Here is a 22,821-nt window from a genome sequence, read left to right as displayed (position 1 = left end):
TGGGGTTAGAATTGAGGGGTTTCCACTGTTTAGGCACATTAGGGGGTCTCCAAACGCGATATAGTGCCACCATTGATTCCAGCCAATTTTGCATTCAAAAAGTCAAACGGTGCTCCCTCCCTTCCAAGTCCCGAAGTGTGCCCAAACAGTGGTTTACCCCAACATATGTGGTATCAGCGTACTCAGGACAAATTGCACAACAACTTTGAGGGTCTAATTTCTCCTGTTACCCTTGGGAAAATAAAAAAAATTGGGGGCTAAAATTTTTTTTTATTTTCACGTCTCTGCGTTATAAACTTCTGTGAAGCATTTGGGGGTTCAAAGTGCTCACCAGACATCTACATAAGTTCCTTGGAAGGTCTAGTTTCCAAAATGGGGTCACTTGTTGGGGGTTTCTACTGTTTAGGCACATCAGGGGCTCTGCAAATGTAACAACGACCGCAGACCATTCCATCAAAGTCTGCATTTCAAAATGTCACTACTTCCATTCCGAGCCCTGACGTGTGCCCAAACAATGGTTCCCTGCACATATGGGGTACCAGCGTACTCAGGACAAACTGGACAACAACTTTTGGTGTCCAATTTCTTCTCTTACCGTTACGAAAATAAAAAATTGCGAGCTAAAAAAATCATTTTTTGAAGAAAAAAAAATGATTTTTTATTTTCACAGCTTTGCGTTATAAACTTCTGTGAAGCACTTAGGAGTTCAAAGTGCTCACCACACATCTAGATAAGTTCCTCGGGGGGGTCTAGTTTCCAAAATGGGGTCACTTGTGGGGTTTTCCACAGTTTAGGTACATCAGGGGCTCTGCAAAGGCAACATGACGCCTGCAGACCATTCCATCAAGTCGGCATTTCAAAACCTCACTACTTCCCTTCCAAGCCCCGACGTGTGCCCAAACAGTGGTCCTCCCCCACATATGGGGTACCAGCGTACTCGGGACAAACTGGACAACAATCTTTGGGGTCCAATTTACCCTGTTACCCTTGTGAAAATAAAACATTGCGGACTAAAAAAATTTGAGGAAAAAATTTTTTTTTATTTTCACGGCTCTGCTTTATAAACTTATGTGAAGCACCTGGGGGTTCAAAGTGCTCACTATGCATCTAGATAAGTTCCTTAGGGGGTCTAGTTTCCAAAATGGGATCACTTGTGGGGGGTTTCCACAGTTTAGGTACATCAGGGGCTCTGCAAATGTAACATGATGCCCGCAGACCATTCCATCAAAGTCAGCATTTCAAAGTGTCACTACTTCCCTTCCCTTCTGAGCCCCGACGTGGTCCCCCCCCCCCCCACACACACACACACATATGGGGTACCAGCGTACTCAGCATTAACTGGACAATAACTTTAGGGGTCCGATTTATCCTGTTACCCTTGTGAAAATAGAAAATTGCGGACTAAAAAATTTTTTTTATTTTCACGGCTCTGCTTTCTAAACTTCTGTGAAGCACCTGGGGGTTCAAAGTGCTCACTATGCATCTGGATAAGTTCTTTAAGGGATCTAGTTTCCAAAATGGGGTCATTTGTGGGGGAGATCCAAAGTTAAGGCACACAGGGGCTCTCCAAACACGACATGGTGTCCAACGATTGGAGCTAATTTTCCTTTCAAAAAGTTAAATGGCGCTCCTTCCCTTCTGAGCCCTGCCGTGTGCCCAAACAGTGGTTCCTCCCCACACATGGGGTACCAGCGTACTCGGGACAAACTGGACAACAACTTTTGTGGTCCAATATCTCATGTTAGCAATGTGAAAATAAAAAATAGCGTGCTAAAAAAATCATTTTTGAGGAAGAAAAATGATTTTTATTTTCACTGCTCTGCGTTATAAACTTTTTTTTTTGACGCACTTGTAGGTTCAAAGTGTTCACTACACATCTAGATAAGTTCCTTAAGGGGTCTAGTTTCCAAAATGGTGTCACTTGTGGGGGGTTTTCACTGTTTAGGCACACAGGGGCTCTCCAAACACGACATGGTGTCCGATAACGATTGGAGCTAATTTTCCATTCAAAAAGTCAAATGGCGCTCCTTCCCTTCCGGACCCTGCTGTGCGCCCAAACAGTGGTTTATGACCACATATGAGGTATCGGTGTACTCAGGAGAAATTGCCCCACAAATTTTAGGATCCATTTTATCCTGTTGCCCTTGTGAAAATGAAAAAACTGAGGCTAAAAATTTTTTTTTGAAAAAAAGTACTTTTTTTTCTTTTTTGTTTTTTATTTTTTTAAACGATCAATTTGTGAAGCACCTGGGGGTTTAAAGTGATCACTATACAGCTAGATAAGTTCCTTGGGGCGTCTATTTTCCAAAATAGGGCCTTTGTGGGGAGCTCCATTGTTTAGGCATACAGGGACTCTCCAAACGCGACATGGCAACCGCTAAATATTCCAGCATATTTTCCATTCAAAAAGTTCCTTCCCTTCCAAGCCCTGCCGTGCAGTAGTTTATGACCACATATGAGGTATCGGTGTACTCAGGAGAAATTGCCCAACAAATTTTAGGATCCATTTTATCCTGTTGCCCATGTGAAAATGAAAAAATTGATCATAAAAGAAAATTTTTGTTGGAAAAATTAAAATGTCCATTTTTTCCTTCCACGTTGCTTTAGTTCCTGTGAAGCACCTGAAGGGTTAATAATCTTGAATGTAGTTTTGAGTAGCTTGAGGGGGGTGCAGTTTTTAGAATGGTGTCACTTTTGGGTGTTTTCTGCCATATAGACCCCTCAAAGTGACTTCAAATGTGATGTGATCCCTAAAAAAAATGGTTTTGTAAACCTTGTTGTAAAAATGAGAAACCACTGGTCAACTTTTGACCCTTATAACTTCCTAACAAAAAAAGTTTCCAAAATTGTGCAAATGTAAAGTAGAAATATGGGAAATGTTATTTAGTAACTATTTTATGTCACGTAATTCTCTGGTTTAACAGAATAAAAATGTGAAAATTGCAAAATTTTCAAAATTTTCGCCAAATTTGTGATTTATTTTTTCACAAATAAACGCAAAAATTAGCGACCTAAATTTACCACTAACATGAAGCCAAATATGTCACGAAAAAACAATCTCAGAATCGCTAGGATGCGTTGAAGCTTTCCAGAGTAATTACCTCATAAAGGGACACTGGTCAGAATTACAAAAAATGGCCTGGTCATTAAGGTCAAAATAGACTTGGTCATGAAGGTGTTAAAAAGAGGAGCAAAACGTATAGAGAATAAGGAGCAAATTACTCCAGAAAACTGGAGAAACAGCAAAAATGAATCGGGGCCAAAGTGTCTTTTAATCTTTCTGAGCAGTATTCCATCTTGATTGTCAGATCTTTTGGTATGAAAGAACCAGCAATTTATCGTCTGTCTAAAGCTGGCGTCCTACAGAGAAGTGGCTGTTGGCCAAACGCTCACTAGGCAAACAGCCATTTGTACCAACTTCCCCATATACAGTAGTGCTTGGTTGACCATTCGTGTGTTTTCAACAGAGAAAACTGCTGCCTGAAACCACAATCGAGTAAGCTCCCTTGAAATTGAAAAGATTGGCTGCTGAAACTCTAAATGCCAAATCATTCTCTTCCCAACATCATCTGTTGAGGGAAAGTCAGGAGGCTTTCATACACATCATGTTAGTTGACAGGTTCTGTCCACTTTCATCTAATGTGTATCGGGGAACTGCTTAAGAATTTTACTTTCTCCTACGCCTCATTGGGGGACACAGACAGTGGGTGTTATGCTGCTGGCCACTAGGAGGACACTAAGTAATCCAGAAAAAAGTTAGCTCCTCCCCTGCAGTATACACACTCTCGCTGGCTGAGATATCTCCAGTTCTTGCTTAGTGTCTATAGGTTTCAGACCCCACCGTTTTTATTTTATTTTTGATTTTTCTGTAAACTTTTATTTTTAATTAACGGAGTGAAGGGGGCGACGATTCCTTTCTATGGCCCGCTCTCCCCCGAACCAACAACAGGCAAGCACGCGGAGTATACCTCCCCATACACTTTCTTGCGACGACTGGGACTGATTCCGATGGCGATGATCGTTACTGTCCCGGTAATCCACGGATACGAGGGCAAGCGCATGGAGTGCAATGGAGAAGACTGGACCAGCGCTTCTGAATGCCCTGAAATGGCCCCATAGCTCTCCATCCCACTGCCGTAGGGAGGTTTGATTGAGCATATCCCTTTAAGAACTCCTCCAGTTCTGCTACATCAGCCCAGGAGGATGAGAAGACCTGCATGGATGGCACGGACAGTGACGGCAGGCCTGAGCACTGGAGTAGAGGTATGGGCTTGAGTCCTGGCCCCCCCCCCCCCCGCTCGCAGCGCTCGGGTAGGCCAAAAATTATTTGAATAGCACCGCCCACGCTAATGTCGCCGCCCCCTCCTCTTGGCGCCTCTCATTACTTACGAGACACGCAATTCTAATCTCGGGGGGGCCATGTCTTTTTACCTCAGCTGCCGCTAACCCCTTCAGGAGCGCTCTGGACAGCCGGATACCGGGTGACACCACAAGGCCACCGCTTTTCCTCCTGGGGGACCCAGCACAGGACCGTGGGTAAGCTGCATCTGCCCTCAGATTAAAGCTTAACCCCTTCCCGGCACATTCCCTGCAGCTGCAGACATACTCTGCCGTTAACCCTTTCAGGAGCGCTATGTCTCAATCTAAGGAGGCTAAACGGGCTGCTAAGAAGCACTGCGTTTTTTACCGTGTGTACCACTTGCAAGTCTGCCTTACCCAGTGCACAGACGAATCCGTTATGCACGGACTGCGACCCAGCCTGCGCCCCGACTTGCGCTCAAACGCCCCTCGCTGCCGCTGCTGACGGGCCTCCTGCGTTTAGTACCTCTGAGTGGGCTGCGTCCCTGTCACAGTTGGTGGAGACTCTGACCCAGGCTATATTCTCCCTCCGGGAGGACTCTTTAAGTCAGAAAGTGTCCTTACCTCCCGAGGAGGGCTCTGGCGTCGGCCGGGAACCGTCCACCAGCAGGGGCCGTACTCGTTCAAGGGATAGTCAGGTCTCTAGAAAGCGGACCCATGACGTGTCCCTAGTCACGTTCGCGCCTCAGCATCTGCGACTCCTGTCTCTCGCTCTCCCTTTCCTGAGGTTCACAGCGAGCACGACTCTGAATTTGAATCTGACACGTCAGCCCCTCAGAATCCCCCAACTGATCAAGAGTCGCTTGATTCTCTTATAGAATCAGTCAACAGGATTCTGAAGTTGGATGAGGAAAATATTCTCGCTCCAGCACATCCTATCTCATTTAAGAAAACCAAGCGTGTGCGCAGGTTATTTACCAGCCATCCGGACTTTAAGGAAATTGTCCAGAAATATAGGGATCGTCCACATAAGCTGTTCACAGGGCAAAAATCTACTCCGGCTAAATACCCTTTTGATCCAGACCTAATGAAGGATTGGTTATTCTCCTCCGTTGGACCCTCCTGTATCGCGTCCTATAAAACGCTCCTATCCGTTTCTGAGGGTTCCTCAATCAGAAACCCCTCCGATCATCAAATTGACTACCTTGCCCGTTCAGTTTTTGAAGCTTCAGGAGCAGGGCTTTTTCCATCTTTTGTGGCAATTTGGGTCACTAAGGCAATGGCCGCTTGGGCAGAAGTCTTGATTACTTCCTTCCAGGGCACCAATCTTCCTCCGAAGGCAACCACGCAGCGGACTTTGTAGTGGACGCTTCTTTTGATGCCGCCAATTGCGCTGCTCAAGGTGCCGCTAATGCGATCTCCATTAGAAGAGCCCTAGGGCTCCGCGACTGGCGGGCAGATGCCACATCTAAAAGATTGTTGACTTCTCTCCCCTTTCAAATGGGTCGTCATTTTGGAGAGAAACTGGACCAGCTCATTTCTGATACTACCAGGGGAATAAGTAAATGCCTTCCTCAACAAAAGGCTGTTTGGCCGTTTCGCAACCAACAGCTGACGCGTTTTTGATCTTTTCGCAACAATTCCAGTTGGTCCTCCTCTACCTTCTCTTCCAGAGCAGGTCGGTCCCCGCCCGGAGACAGAGGCTCCCAGGTCTCATACAGACCTAACCGCTCTTGGAAACCCAGGCCTAGGGCTTCTGGATCTAGGGGATCCAAATTTCATAGATCTAATCAATGACTTGTGGTATCCGGCGGACACCGACAAAGTAGGCGGTTGCCGACTTTCCTTCAGCCACACCTGGCTCACGGTTGTCCACGACAAGTGGGTCAGGGAGCTGGTGTCCTCCGGATACAAGATAGTATTTTCTCCCCCTCCAACTCGGTTTTTCTCTTCTCCCCCCAAGAAAGAGACGAGCCTTCCTTCGGGCTGTTCAGACTCTGCTAAGGGACGGAGTCATCATTCCGGTCCCTCATTACAAAAGGTTCAGAGGATTTTATTCAAACCTTTTTGTGGTTCCAAAGAAGGACTGGACGATGCGACCCATTCTGGATCTCAAGCTGTTAAATCAGTTTGTCAGGGTACGGCAATTCTGAATGGAATCTCTCCGATCAGTAGTCGCTTCCATGGGAAAAGGAGAGCTCCTAGCATCCATCGACATCAAGAACGCTTACCTTCACATTCCGATCTGCCCGTCCCACCAGCAGTTCCTGCGTTTTTCAATTCACGAGGAACACTTCCAGTTCGTTGCCTTGCCCTTCGGACTCTCCACCGCCCCCAGGGTCTTACCAAGGTCATGGCGGCTGTCATGGCCATTCTCCACTCTCGGGGAGTAGTGGTGTTACCGTATCTGAACGACCTGCTCATCAAGGGTCCGTCTCTCCCAGCCTGCGAGGAATCTGGGGATATAACAGTTAGTACACTTTCGCGCCTGGGGTGGAAGATAAACTTCCTAAAGTCTTTCCCGAAACCAGCTCAACAGATTTCCTTTTTAGTAATGATCTTGGACACTGCCCGCGGGTTGGTCATTCTCCCTACAGAAAAGACCCAAGCTTTACAACAGGCATCGTGGGCTCTTTCCTGACCAGTTTCTCACTCCATTCATCATGAGAGTTCTCGGAAAGATGGTGGCTGCGATGGAAGCAGTTCCATTTGCACAGTTCCATCTCCGTCCCTTACAACATGCGTTGCTGTTAGCTTGGGACATGAACCCGTTTTCCCTGTACCGTCGGATCCTTCTGTCCCTGCGGGTCAGGCAAGCCCTCAGGTGGTGGACACTGAGGTCCTCCCTGAATCAAGGGAGATCTTTTCTCCCAGTAAGATGGTTGGTAGTAACCACCGACGCAAGTCTTCTCGACTGGGGTGCGGTCTTTCGTCACCACACAACACAGGGTCATTGGTCAACCCGTGAGTCATGTCTCCCATCAACATTTTGGAGATACGAGCGATCAGATTAGCTCTACGGAGTTTCCACCATCTCCTCGCTGGTCACCCCATCAGGATCCAATCTGACAACGCCACGGCTGTATCGTATATCAACCGTCAGGGAGGTGCCCGGAGCAGGATGACCATGCACGAAGTGAGTCACATCCTCCATTGGGCCGAGACCAACCATTTGCCCATGTCAGCAATCCACATCCCGGGCGTAGAAAATTGGGCGGCAGACTTTCTCAGTCGCCAAGGCATTGCCTCGGGAAAGTAGTCTCTTCCTCCGGAAGTCTTTTCAGCAGATTTGTCATCGTTGGGCGACTCCGGATGTGGATCTCATGGCCTCAGGACTAAACAACAAGGTGCCTCGGCTCATTGCCCGATTGCGCGATCCATGCGCCATCGGAGCGGACGCTCTAGTTCTGCCATGGCACCGGTTTCGGCTCCCGTACATCTTTACCCCTCTTCCCTTGCTTCCAAGGGTCATCAAGAAGATCAGAGCGGAGGGAGTACCAGTGATCCTAGTCGCTCCAGATTGGACGCGCAGAGCATAGTATGCAGAACCAATACAACTAGTCGCCAACCTTCCCTGGCGACTTCCAGATCGCATGGATCTACTCTCACAGGGCCTGATTTACCACCAGAACTCCAGGGCCCTGTCTTTGACGGCGTGGCCGTTGAATCCTGGATTTTAGCACAGGCTGGGTTCTGTGTCCATGCGCATCTATCACCGCACCTGGAAAACCTTTTCGTGGTGCAAGGATCATGGTCGGTCCCCTCTGGTGTTTTCCATTCCGGCCATATTGGAATTCCTTCAATCCGGATTAAAATCAGGCCTCGCGCTTAGCTCGTTCAAGGGATAAATTTCGGCCTTGTCAGTGCTTTTCCAACGCAAAATTGCCACCAAGCTTCAGGTTAAGACATTCATTCAGGGAGTTTCCCATGTGGCACCTCCTTATAGAAGGCCATTGGAATCATGGGACCTTAACCTGGTTCTCGGGGCCTAACAGGAGGAGGCTCCTTTCGAACCGCTGCAGGACGTGTCACTGACCGTCCTCTCTTGGAAGGTGGTCTTTCTAGTGGCAATTACGTCAATCAGACAAGTTTCTGAATTGGCAGCCCTGTCCTGCCGTTCTCTGTTCCTGAATTTTCATCAGGACAAGGTAGTTCTCAGGACGTCCCCGTCCTTCCTGCCCAATGTCGTCTCCTCTTTCCATCTCAATGAGGAAATTGTTTTGCCTTCCTTTTGTCTGGCGCCAGTCCATCGCATTGAGAAGGCCTTCCACACCCTGGATGTTGTTAGGGCTCTGAGACGGTACATCTTGCGGACGGCTCCCTTTCGCAAGCCAGAGGCCCTGTTCATACTTTCAGAGGGACAGAGGAAGGGTCTAGCCGCTTCAAAAGCAATGCTAGCCAGGTGGATTCGCTTGGCGATTCAGGAATCCCACCGTGTCAGGAACACGCCTGTCCCAGCAGGGAATAAGGCGCACTCTACCCGCTCAGTGGGCGCCTCGTGGGCCATTTGGTACCAGGTATCGGCAGAACAGGTCTGCAAGGCTGCGATTTGGTCCAGTCTGCATACTTTTACAAGACATTACAAAATTCATTCTTAGGCCTCTGCGGATGCGGCTCTCGGCAGATGCAGCCTGCAATCGGCAGTACTTCAGTATTGACTCGGTGGTACATGGGGTATTAGCAGACGTATGCTCCCCACCCAGGGACTGCTTTAGGACGTCCCACTGTCTGTGTCCCCCAATGAGGCGTGGGAGAAATAGGGATTTTTGTGTACTCACCGTAAAATCCTTTTCTCCGAGCCAGTTATTGGGGGACAAAGCACCCACCTTGTTTAGCCTGTTGGCTCACTGTAGCATTCTAAGGCTATGTGCACGCGTAGTTGGAAGTGCTGCGGATTTTTCCGTGCGGATTTTGAAAAATCCGCAGGTCAAAATACCTGCGGTTTGCCACCTCACAATGGTGAAGGTGTGAAACCGCAGCGGAATCCGCACAAAGAATTGACATGCTGCGGATTGTAACCCGCAGCAAATCCGCGTGGAAAAATCTGCAGCATGTGCATAGCGTTTTTGGTATTGCCATTGAAAACAATGGTACTGTACAACGTAGCAGAAACTGCTGCGGACCCGCAGGGCCAGAAACGCTACGGATCCGCAGCAGAATCCGCAACGTGTGCACATAGCCTTAGGTTTTGACATAATTATGGTTATTGTTGACTTCATGCTCCTGATTTTTTCACTGAACTGGAGATATCTCAGCCAGCGATAGGGTGTATACTGCAGGGGAGGAGCTTACTTTTTTTTTTTTCTGGTTTACTTAGTGTCCTCCTAGTGGCCAGCGGCATAACACCCACTGTCTGTGTCCCCCAACGATTGGCTCGGAGAAAAGGATTTTAATGTGAGTACACAAAAATCCCTATTTTGCTGGGTGTGCACAATAATTTGTCTTAAATGGCTGATTTTGACCATTTCAGTCAACCATTGATCTAAAATTATACGTGAATGACAGCAGTGTTCTTAATGATTGACAACTTATTGGCTGCTGAAATGTTGATCTGTCATGTTTCACCTGTATTATCCGCTTACTGACATCCACCGTACGTGTACGGCATAAATCGGTAGCTGGTACATGGAGCTGGCTCACTAGTTGAGCTTGCCCCATACTGGCAGATAATTGCTATGTGTTACAGCTAGGACCTGCCCATAAGTCTCTGGTGAAGTGACGTTCTGCCCGCGCCTGTTCACCTGTTAATTGCCATTGTAAAACATCACTCAGGCATAGAGGCGCGTCATTCTATGCACCTATCAGCGCGCCCTTGATCACGGTTCGCCGATGGGTTGCTATGACAACCAGGGGTCTGTTGCAGACCTCTGTGCCTGTCAATATGGAACTACTTTGAAACCCTGCCTTTTAGCCGTGTAGGTTTGAAATGGCCTAAGGGGCCTAACAAATCTAGTGAAAAGTGTAGAGAAAAACAAAAGTTCAAATTACTCCTTTTTTCTCCTATTAAAACAAAAGATAAATACAAATGTGGTATCGCTGCATCCAGAAATGTTTAATCTATCAGTGTTTTTTTTTTTTTTTTGGTTGCTGCAATTCTGCGAAAAATGGTGCAAGAAGCGATCAAAATGTCATATAGATCACAAAATGGAATCAATAGAAGTTTTCTTGCCCCACAGGAAATAAACCCTCACAGCTCTATTGACCAAAAAGTGAAAGCATTAAGGGTTTCTGAAAACTGCAACACAATCAAATTTTTTTTTTTCTCACCACTAAAATAAAAAAAAAAGTTATCACTGTAATCTTACTGATGAGGAGAATCGTAATGCCATTCATTTTTACCAAAAATCAATATCAAAATTGCAGGGTGTTCTTTTGTTTTTGTTTTGTTTCACTGCAGTGTAATTTTTTTTCCCTGTTTTCTGGTTCACTGTGTTTAGAGTGATTTATTTTTACCAGCACTAATCAGAACCATGGTAGTTTCACATTCTTATTTTTAGATTTTGTGACCTTTATCAGTTTGGCTTTACCCTCTAGTTACACTAGTCGCCATGATCTGATCCTGATAAGATGTGCCCAGGAATCTATGGCCTATCCTCAGTATGTAACTGTTCTTTTTATGTAAGAAAAGTGAAAGTATCCATGATGGCCACCTTTAAAGGACCCAACTTTCTAGCCAAAAGTCTGGACGGTACTTCCAGTTTGTGGGAATCAGTAACTGCTTAGTAAAAGATGTAGCCGTGTTGGTTTAGTTCAAATGGGCGAGAGGGGGGCCTGCCCAAGGTTGTAGGGTTGTTTAGGGGCCATTAGGGACACTTGTCAGCATTTTTGTAATTGGTCGTGCTGGAGGAAATCGTCAGTCTGTGGCTGTCAGTTATCTTAAAGGGACACTACTTACAACAAAATATTCAGAATTACATGACCCAGTTATGGAGAAGTTTTAGCATTTGGACTGAAGATTGATGGCCTCACATTTGATGCTAGAATACTTTGCTATACAGGGGAGCTCATGGGCGATTCAATGACTGCAGGGTGCCCTGGTCCTCTGGCTGCAAAAGAATCCGAAATTATCACCCTTTCACCACTATGCATGACAGTTGATGGGGTGGTCTGTTATGCTTTTTGGTTTGGCCAAATGTTGTGCAGGACATTATGGACAAACCTCTCCATTTTGTTCTTGTCTGTCCAAAGTACACTGTTCCAAAAGGCGGTGTGATAAAACACTCCGGGATCGGCTTTGCTGGGGTCAAAGGTCACGTGCGTTCAGCATGAAACTCAGGAGCAGAGCTGGGATTCGGGTGTAACTGACCCTGGGTCAGGTTTATTAATGGTGAAAGCAATGCAAAAAGGAAATAAAACATAAAATAAATCCTTGCCTGTCCGGCACTAACTAGACAATGGACAACCTAACTACCAACTGGCGGGCTTCTCCCGTCCAGCCAAACCACAGTTGCAGTGGGCACTGCTTTCACTCACGTGTGTCTCTCACACAGACAGGCTCTCTGTGTTCCCAGGCTGAGACTCTCACAACCACCTGGCATCCTTTTATATCCACCTCCCATTATTCATTAGCAAGCAGGTGCGATACTGACCAGACTAGGCCACATAGGAAAGGAATCTGGGCGAGATATACCTGCCCTCATCCACTATTCCCACATGATTCTCACATATCCCCCCCCTCTGCTCAGACCACTCCGGTCGAGCAATGACACCCGCCAAACAGTGCACTCGGGACAGGGCATCTGCATTTCCCATCTGTACCCCTGGGCGGTGCTCCACCGTAAAAGTGTAGGCCTGCAGGGCAAGGAACCACCGGGTCACCCGGCTATTCCATTCCTTGTTCAAGTGCATCCACTTGAGAGGGGCATGGTCAGTGATCAGCCTGAACTTTCGGCCCACCAGGTAATATTTGAGGGCCTCTAGAGCCCACTTAATGGCGAGGCACTCTTTTTCTACGACTGCATACCTTTGCTCGTGTTTATTCAGCTTCCTGCTGAGATAGAGGACTGGGTGTTCCACTCCGTCCCTCACTTGTGAGAGTACGGCCCCGATACCGGTATCAGAGGCATCCGTATGTACCACAAACTCGCTGCGGAAGTCCGGAGTCACCAGTACGGGCTGAGAGCAAAGTGCCCGTTTTAGGCTATGGAAGGCTTCTTCAGCCGCTAAACTCCATTTAATCATGACGGAGTCTTTCCCTTTTGTAAGATCTGTCGGGGGTAGCGATGGCTGCAAAATTGGGTATGAACCGGCGATAATAGCCGGCGATCCCCAGGAAGGCTTGCACCTGCTTCTTGTTGACAGGTTGTGGCCAGTCCTGAACCGCCTGAATCTTCTCAACCTGGGGTTTAACAACACCCCTCCCAATTACATACCCCAAATACCGGGTTTCTTCTAGCCCGATGTGACATTTCTTGGGGTTTGCGGTTAGACCTGCCTCCCACAGGACGTCAATCACAGCTTTTACTTTCTAGAGATGAGTCTCCCAGTCCAAGCTGTAAATGACAATGTCGTCCAAATAGGCCGAAGCGTACTGCCTATGTGGCCTCAGGACTCGATCCATCAGTCTCTGGAAGGTCGCCGGTGCTCCGTGCAGTCCAAACGGCATATACACATACTGAAATAGACCTTCTGGGGTAGCAAATGCCGTCTTTTCTCTGGCAGCCTCTGCCAGAGGGATCTGCCAATACCCCTTTGTTAGGTCTAGGGTCGTAATATACCGGGCTTTTCCTAACCGATCTATTAACTTGTCGACCCGGGGCATAGGGTAGGCATCAAATTTTGAGACCGCATTCAGTTTCCTGAAGTCATTGCAGAACCGGATGGTGCCGTCCGGTTTAGGAATTGGCACAATCGGGCTGGACCAAGCACTGTGCGATTCCTCAATGACACCTAACTCTAACATTGCCTTCACTTCTCGGGAAACAGCTTCACGGCGCGCTTCCGGGATTTGGTAGGGCTTTACGTGAACTGTGACACCAGGTTCCGTTATGATGTCATGTTTCATTAGCGTAGTCTGCCCGGGTTTTTCTGAGAAAAACTTTTGGTTGTGAAGTAGAAACTGCCTGACCTCAGTCTTTTGCCGCTCCGAGAGTCTCTGCAACCCGTACCTCCGGTACGGTATGCGAGCAGACGGGACGGGCCAGCTCCGCTGACAAGGCAGACCGATCTTTCCAGGGCTTTATCAGATTTACATGATAAATCTGTTCAGGTTTCCGTTTACCTGCCTGGTATACTTTGTAGTTTACTTCACCAACTCTTTCCTTAATCTCAAAGGGGCCCTGCCACTTTGCCAGGAACTTACTGTCCACCGTGGAGACCAGGATCAACACCCTATCTCCGGGTGCAAACGTACGGATCTTGGAGCCCCTATCATAGATTCTTTTTTGGGCTCCTTGAGCCTGTATCATGTGTTCTTTGACGATAGGCATAACAGCCGCAATACGGTCCTGCATTTGTGTGACGTGATCTATCACTGTTTTAAACGGAGTGACCTGACCCTCCCAGGCTTCTTTTGCAACGTCTAACAGTCCGCGAGGACGTCGGGAGTACAATAACTCGAAAGGCGAGAATCCCGTAGAAGACTGGGGTACTTCCCTGATGGCAAAAAGCAAATACGGAAGTAAATAGTCCCAGTTCTTCCCATCCTTGTCTATAGCCTTTCTCAGCATCTGCTTCAGAGTTTTATTGAACCGTTCGACCAACCCGTCTGTTTGAGGGTGATACACGGATGTGCGTAACGGTTCGATTTGTAACAATCGGCAGAGCTCCTTCATTACCCTGGACATAAAGGGGGTCCCCTGGTCGGTGAGTATCTGTTTTGGTATACCGACCCGACTAAACACATGCACCAGTTCCTTGGCAATCGTCTTGGTGGCCGTGTTACGCAAAGGGATGGCCTCCGGGTAACGAGTGGCATAATCCAAGATGACCAAGATATGTTGGTGTCCACGTGCAGACCGTGGAAGGGGCCCAACTAAATCCATCCCAATCCTCTCAAACGGGACTTCAATAATGGGTAGTGGTACCAAAGGGCTACAGAACCGGAGCTTAGGTGCAGAGGCTTGGCAGTCAGGACAAGACTCACAATATACCCGAATATCGTGATGCATGCCTGGCCAAACAAAACAGTGTAATATCCTTTCGGTGGTTTTCTGGACTACCAGGTGACCTCCCATCACATGTCCGTGGGCCAGGTCCAGCACCTGCCGCCGGTAGGGTTTTGGCACGACTAATAGTTGCACCGTATCTTCCCCCTTTTTTCTCTATCTGATAGAGTAAATCATTCTCCAGAACCATGTAAGGATATGCCAGCCTAGAGCCAGGTTCTACGGGTACCCCATTTATCACTTTTACATTTGTCCTAGCCTGAGAAAGGGTAGGATCCTTTACTTGCTCGCTTTGGAAGTCATCTTTCTGAACTTCTAAATCCGGCAAACGGGGAGGTGGACGGCTGTCGGCCTCCTCCTCTTCCCCGGTCTCCTCCGTATCACCCGCCATGACTGAAAACGGGAACTGCAGGTCATTTCCCGCAGACTCTTCCCCCGAGTCTTAAAGGGAGACCTCTTCCAGGGGTTCGGGACCCACACGCGCCCTGGGAGAAGAATCATGTACACTATTACCCGAGGGCATCAACTGATTCTCCCACAATTGCCAGAAGTGGGGAAAATCCCGGCCCAGGATAACATCATGCAATAACACCGGGACGAGTCCCACTTTATGTTGCACAGACCCATAGGAAGTAGTAATGCATATGACCGTGGTGAGGTACGAACAGGTGTCTCCATGCACACACGTTACAGAAAATTTGTCTGATGGTCCAGTCGGGGCTGACACCAGACTGGCCTTCACCAGAGTCACCACACTTCCCGAGTCTAACAATGCCACCACATTTTTGCCATCCACAGTTAAATCACACAAGTGTTTTTCCACATCCTTTTGACCGGCATTCACACTCACTACCCGTGCAACCATAGACATGCTGTTTTTAGAGTCTGTGACGTCGCACTGCATGGGTTCAGTAGTGACCGGACTGTTCGCAGCAATATGTCCCATCTCTTGGCAGCGGAAACACCTAACGGGCCCCTTGCTTAGACCATAGTTCGTTACTCTCGGCCTCGCAGTGCGGGCAGTCCCGTTTTCCTCCCCCACTGTCTTAGGGATTTTTCCATCTCCCCTACTCCCTGGAACAGTCTTACCGGTTCCACGTGGAGATGATGAAGAACGAGGTGGGGTAGCGTCGTCTCGGAGCCCTTCCGCCACGGAGTAACGTTCAACCAGATCCACCAGTTGATCTGCCATCGTAGGATTTCCATGGCTTACCCACTTCCTCAGGGCTGGCGGTAGAGCTCTCAGGTACTTGTCCATGACGACTCTCTGGATTATCTCTGGCGCTGTCAACACCTCGGGTTGTAGCCACTTCTTCGTTACGTGGATCAGGTCGAACATCTGTGACCGCGGTGGTTTATCCGGCTGATAAGTCCATTGATGCACTCTCTGTGCACAGACAGCGGTCGTCACTCCCAGCCGGGCCAAGATCTCGGCTTTCAATTTGTCAAAGTCCTGCGCAGCTTCAGGTTCCAAGTCATAATACGCCTTTTGGGCCTCACCGGAAAGAAACGGGGCAATCAGGCCGGCCCATCGTGCCTTCGACAATTTTTCTCGCACCGCCGTCCGTTCAAACGTGGTCAGGTATGCCTCGACGTCGTCTTCGGGCGTCATCTTCTGCCAGTACCGACTCACATGAATCACTCTCGACTCTGCTTCCAGGTTAACCTCAGGTAAGCTTGCCAGGCGCTGCGCCACCTGCTGGAGAAGCAAACGATCGGTAGCTGTCATGTCCACCAACTCCTTCAGCTGGGCCATCATCACCCGATTAGCTTCTTGCTGGACGGCGGTGGACTGTACCAGCGCTTTCACCACGTCCTCCATGCTCATGCTTGCAACGTGATGCCCGCATTCTCCACCACAATGTGATAAAACACTCCGGGATCGGCTTTGCTGGGGTCAAAGGTCACGTGCGTTCAGCATGAAACTCAGGCGCAGAGCTGAGATTGGGGTGTAACTGACCCTGGGTCAGGTTTATTAACGGTGAAAGCAATGCAAAAAGGAAATAAAACATAAAACAAATCCTTGCCTGTCCGGCACTAACTAGACAATGGACAACCTAACTACCAACTGGTGCTCTTCTCCCATCCAGCCAAACCACAGTTGCAGTGGGCACTGCTTTCACTCACGTGTGTCTCTCACACAGACAGGCTCTCTGTGTTCCCAGGCTGAGACACTCACAACCACCTGGCATCCTTTTATATCCACCTCCCATTATTCATTAGCAAGCAGGTGCGATACTGACCAGACTAGGCCACATAGGAAAGGAATCTGGGCGAGATATACCTGCCCTCATCCACTATTCCCACATGATTCTCACAGCGGCTTGTGGTTTGGTCACATGCAACTATTCTAACTTTAGTTGGGCTGTCTTGCTTTGTCTTTTTAGAAAAAAAAATCTCTTGGCAACTCTTTCAAATAAGCAATACTTGTTCAGTTTTTGGCAACTCTTTCAAATAAGCAATACTTGTTCAGTTTTTGGCAACTCTTTCAAATAAGCAATATTTGTTCAGTTTTTTTTTCTAATTGTACTGTTGTAAAATTTAACAGTTAATATTCAGGGTCCTTTAGAGTTGGGAATGTATTTCGTTTTTTTGTAATTTCTCTGAGCACTGCAAAGTCTGAACTTGGGTGAGCATTCTGGGACATCCACTCTTGGAAAGATTAACTGTTTTGAATGTTTTCCATTTATTAATCTCACTATAAAATAATAAACTCCCAAATTGTTAGGTAATGGCCTTTTAACCTCTTTCTGATGTGCAGCATCAATTGCTTCCCTAGGATCATTGCTGATTGCTTGCCTATATGGACATTCATATCAAAACTATACATATGTGGTTTCTTTTGGCAGTTCTTCCCTCACACAAGAGGCATTTTGTTAATATTTCTAATTGAGTTAATGTTTGTTTTTTTTAATATGTTAAATAAAATGTATGCTTCCCTATGTAGACTAAAAAAATATGATTGCATTCAATATTCCAAGCCATGTAACTCTTCAAATACCAAGTGTTAAGTGATTTTAATGATGCAGTTATGTTATATACGGTTACCATAAATGTCATTATGTGAACAAATAGGGGCAAATTTATGGCACATTAAGATGCATAAAGTTGTTTTGAGTGAATCCTTTGCTGCCCTTGTAACTATATCTATTATGGTGTGAGTTACTATTTAACAGGATCCCTTTCAGAAAATCATAGACCACCCCAAACCCAGCCACTGTCCCATAGCATGAACAGTCTCATGCAATAAACAGCTGCAGACTGCATGTATTTTTTTTTTTTTGCTTTATCTCTTAAGCTACTGAAGGGTAAAATTGTCCCTCATTTGTCTTCCAGACACGAAGATCGATTGAGAAGTTATTGGAATGGGAAAACAATAGGTTATACCACAAGGTGAGTACCACGGGGAGCAGCTTCGCAGTGTTCAAGTCTGAATTGCACAGTATGGAAACAGATGCTTTTGTTAGGCAAAAAATATGAAAGGTGGATAAATGGTCTAATGTGTGTGCCGCAGTCCAGCGGAGCTCATTTTTCTTCTTTTACTATCCCTCTCTTCCAGCTGTGCTTGCACTGGAGGCTGAGCAAAAGGAAATGTGAAACCAATAACATGATGGAATATGTAAGTTAAAGGGCTGTTTTGTGAGTCTCTCTATTAAATGATCATTTATTTTGCCTCTGATCTTATTCTTTTCGTTGATTATTAATCAGCAAAGGTGTCAAGAGCTTAATCAGCCGAGCGGAAGGATTTTCCACGGTTCACAATTGCCCAGAGTGAAGCGTAGGGCTGATTTATAAAGTTATGAAGGCCACGGAGACAAGTCTTCACTGCGCTGTTGAGAAAAATAATAAATTAATTGCCAAAATAAAGCCGCTCGGGCGTGCATTGATGGGGTGTGAAATTTTCGATTCTGTAAGAAAGATAAGCACATCTTTGGGTGCACAGCAAGTCTGAGGCTTGATTAGCATTATACTAAATAGCCATATTCAAGTTCACTCTCGTAGGATAATTCATCACAGGCATAAAGACTTTCTCCTTTTTAATGGTTATTTTTTCTGAAACAAAGTATTTTGCTGTCTTTTGTCTTTTATGAGCTGGCCGGGTACCTGGTTTGTTCTGGGATAAACGATTGTTTCAATAATTGGTGACATTGTTGGTTGTTTTGAGGACGGTAAAATAAATTCAAATCTTTATTTATATTTTAAATGATCCTCTTCCATTAAAATAGTATAAATTCTAATTAAAATCCACTTATAGTCATAATTATATACAAATAGAGGTTTCTTCTGGTGTCTATATTAGAAATCATCCTGATTGTATGTAGATTGCTATGACTGTGCCAAACTGTTCAGCTTTTTTTTTTTTTTTTTGCTGGCGTGGGGGGTAGAAATGAGGCTAATAAATAAATTTGATCATGAAAAAAAGTAAAGTTTCTCTCTATCACCTACTGAACTTTTCTCTTGTTTGTATTGAACTCCATTTTACTCTGTTGCAGTGGATTAACCTTTACATTCCATGTTGTAATTAATTACCCTCCTAAAGTGAATCAATATTCATAAGGGGAAATCTACAATAGACCCCTTGACACTAGGCCATTAATTAGTTCTAAAAAGGCCATGATTAGCAGTAAGGCATACTTTCATTGTAAAGGTGCTATCAAAGGAATTGTCCTTTTGTTTTGTGATCCCAACGTGATGAACTGTATTACTTAGATCATCGGTTAATAATTAGCTGGTTTTGCGTTAACAGATTTAGTGACCTCTCAACCATATGTTTGTATGCTTCTTTTCATAGCTCACAGTGTTGTTGTTTATTACTCTAAGACACCCGCTGTGGAGCGTCAACTAATGGACTCGGGACTCAAAAGAGTTTACTTTTTGTTTGCTCGTTTTGACCTCTTTTCTTGCCTTTTTTTCCATGAAATTCAATGTTCTATAGCTTTTAAATGGCCAAGAAATGTCACATTTTTGTACTGCTGATATGATGGATGAAGTAGAAAGGTGATGACTTTTTTTTTTCTTTTTTGTATTCACAGGTCATCTTGATAGAATTTTTACCAAAGACACCAATTTTTCGACCAGATTAGAAGACTTTTTTTTTGCCCATTTTTTTCTTTCTTTTTTAGTGCTTTTTCTCTCTCCACAAGGACTTGTTCGACTTAACTTGTATTTCCAATGGTGCCTTGCTTGGTATTTTCCCAGTGGTGACATAGCAAAGGTTCTTCAGAATCTTGTTGGTTTGTTCCTTATTTCAAGGAATGTAAGTTTGTTTTTATTTATCCCCCATCAAAAACACTACTTCACCCAGTTTATCATTTAAGAGCTTTACAGCTTCACCGATAAAGGAAAAACCTCCGTGACCATCTTCTCACATTCTACATAGACTTCATTTCCTGTAGATATTTATAGTTTTTTTTAATATTTTTGTTCTAAATGTAGGTTTCACAGTGCTAATGTGTGGGTAATTTTTTTTTTTTTTTTTTTTCCTCCTCACCCTCAACCCGCCACTTTCCATGTCACACTTTTGGGAACCAAGATTTCATTGCACCATTAGGAATCCTTGTCTGCTTATCTTGATGATCCTGTCAGCTGGCTCTGATGAGGATGCCCTGGAAAAAAGTTGTCGCTGATGCGTTGTTGACTGATATACGCTGTGGAAAATGTGCATGATGCATATTGCTGGAGCTCAGGACCACACTTGCCATATTCTTCTCTGAAAGCAGTTGCCCAGGGTTTTTAAATAAAATATCTGGATAGCAGTAGATGTGATGAAATAACAACCTTTAATTACGTGGTAAATCCACCAACGCCAGTCCAGTTCTCTTGCCGGCCTTTACTCTGTCCTGCAGCCATGACCTCCTATGGCATGTAACTACTGCAGATAGTCACTGGCTTCATCAGTAGTGGTACCATGACTGTCATGTGACTAATCAGGCCAGTGATTGGCTGCAGCTGTCATGTGCACTGCAAGATGCCTAACAAAGACTGCCAGGACCAAAGGAGTGTGGTTTTGTTTTTTTAAGGTAGCATAAGCCATTTTGCTACTTTCTCACAACTCCTTCTTTCTGGATATTTTTTTTTTATTAAAATCTTGGACATACCTTTTAATATTGGATTAGGAAACTTTTCCATTTGCTGTTTTGATTGACTGCACCAAGTATCCTTTCTGTTAGCAGAAATTGACTGTTCAAGCCATGAGCGGCACTCTGTGCATCTTTTGACTTGGTCAAGTGGGTAAAGAGCACCTCCTTGTTTCCCATGTATCTCCATCTTACTCTTCCTTGATTGACAGCTCTAGACAGGAGCCAGAGGAGGATGATTGAAAACAAGTAGACAAGAAGGTGCACCATACTAGTCACGCACACCAGGGTACATTGAGTGCCTTTGCTTGGTTTGACCAGTCATTTCTTGCTCACAGACTCCCTTTAATCACTTCACTTCATCGTCCTGCGTCACCCTTTAGTTGGCTGTGTCTCACATGCAAATTCTAATTAATTGCTTACATGTATTCTTTTGGTTTACTTTGGAAGCTCTGAGTGAATCAGGGAAGATGCTCAGTCACATTATGAACTCTGTACACATGCGAATTGAGTCTTATCAGACATACTATACCTCTTTTTGTTTACTTGGATGTTGTCTGAACATTTTTATATTCTAAAATTAGTTACGGTATATATCTGTGGTATATGATGTACAGCATTTTAACTTCAGATCCTTTATGTAAAATGAAAACTAAATGGTTGTTACCAATACTCAATTTAATACGACAAATGACACTTTTATTACCACTATGATAAAGAAAAATGAGATTTATCTTGGATTCCTCAATAAATATCACCATGAGAACTCCTTATTCACAGATACATTGGAATGCGGTACATTTATTAACAATACCTGTCAGGATCACTCCCTCCCCCTCTTGGATAAATCTTCATGGCATTTTGTGACTTATTATTTTTGCTTTTTTTTTCTTAAAGTTTTGTTTAATACTATCACTTACAACAGAAGTATAGTCAGCACTAACAGAACATAGGTGGGTATGATGCTGTCAAGTTTCCTAACCTTTTCACGCCTTTATACTTTTGTTCTAGTTGTTAAAGCCGTTTTCCAAGATTATTTTTTTTGGAAGCCCGGAATGCATTTGAATACTAAAATATGCTTGACTTGCCTGGTAAATCCCCCCTCGCAAAGAGCGACTCAATGTTTTTTGTGACCTGTCCAGCGGTAATGACTCTCTGAACATGCATATGACCTTTGCTGTGATTGTCTGTGAGGCTGGGATCACACATGCGAGAAACTCAGATGAGTCTCCCATGTTAATACTTGGCACTGCCGCCGCCACTCAGGAGCGGAGCATGCAGCTGCACGTGCCGCTCCTGAGTACCGGCGGCAGTGCCGGATATTAACATGGGAGACTCGTCCAAGTTTCTCGCATGTGTGATCCCGACTTTAGGTGCGTGGTTAGAATAATAACACTGAAGGGCAGTTGACAAAGACTGACAGGACCACCATAGTGGTTGTGGTGGTGGTTTCACCGCTAGGAGGTGAATATAAGTTAGTTTATTAAGTGACTGCATTTCCTGCTTTGTAGCCATTCATAAAAATATTGGATAACCCATTAAATCTTTAATATTCTTTCCCTTTCTGTGCATAACCACTGCTGGCAACGGAATGCACCGCCTATGATGTTCAAGGAAAATCAGTTCTACAAATTATCTGATGTCTGTATGTTGCTGTAAGATGCTTTACTTTAGTTATGTTTTGCCATTTGTACACTATTGAAATGAAAAAAAAAATATATAAAGAATATTAAATTGTTTGGTTTGCATTTATTTGCTGGTGACTAACTTTTTTTTAAACTGTTAAGGCTATGTGCACACGCTGCGGTTTCATCTGTGGGTTTTTTCCCGCAGAACCGCAGATAAAGTGACCTGCGGTTTTGCCCTGCGGTTTCACACCTCTACTATGTTAAAGGTGTGAAACCGCAGCGGAATCCGCAGAAACAATTGACATGCTGCGGAAAAACCGCAGCAAAACCGGGTGGGGATAAAAACGCAGCGTGAGAACTGCGGTTTTGAAAACCCATAGGGTTACATGGTACTGTACTGTGTCTGCGGAACTGCTGCGGTTCCGCAGGGCCAAAACCGCAGGGGAACCGCAGCAAAAACCGCAGCGTGCGCACATAGCCTAAGAAGGGTCATTTAGTAAAGCATTTTGAAAAGGAATGGAAAGTCTGAGATTGTTTGCAAGGTTTATTTCTTGTGTGTCACTTCTCATGCAATGAAATTCTTATCAAGGGTTTTTTGCTTTAATAACTTGGTCCCTAACATGATCATACATATGAATTAACATACATTGCAGGTTTACCCTTCTCGATCCAGCGTCGGCTCTCCTTGGCTGCTCCTGTCTGTGTATTGGC

General features: G+C 45.5%; 1 protein-coding gene across 1 annotated transcript in view; it reads left to right on the top strand.

Moving 5' to 3' along the window:
• The window catches only part of CHIC2 (cysteine rich hydrophobic domain 2), a 52,366-nt gene extending 30,132 nt beyond the window's left edge, over positions 1-22,234 (top strand). Inside the window, exons 4-6 of the mRNA XM_073583548.1 lie at positions 17,742-17,798; positions 17,965-18,024; positions 19,439-22,234. Of these exons, the coding sequence (XP_073439649.1) occupies positions 17,742-17,798; positions 17,965-18,024; positions 19,439-19,489 (168 nt within the window). The 3' untranslated portion in view covers positions 19,490-22,234. The remainder of the gene's footprint in view (positions 1-17,741; positions 17,799-17,964; positions 18,025-19,438) is intronic.
• The last annotated feature ends 587 nt before the right edge of the window (positions 22,235-22,821 follow it).

This window comes from Dendrobates tinctorius, unplaced genomic scaffold, assembly GCF_039654945.1.
Source record: "Dendrobates tinctorius isolate UK_male_01 unplaced genomic scaffold, ASM3965494v1 ptg000079l, whole genome shotgun sequence".
Classification (NCBI taxonomy): domain Eukaryota; kingdom Metazoa; phylum Chordata; class Amphibia; order Anura; family Dendrobatidae; genus Dendrobates; species Dendrobates tinctorius.
The sequence above is the reverse complement of the archived record's forward strand: the minus strand, read 5'-3'. Positions and strand labels throughout refer to the sequence as shown.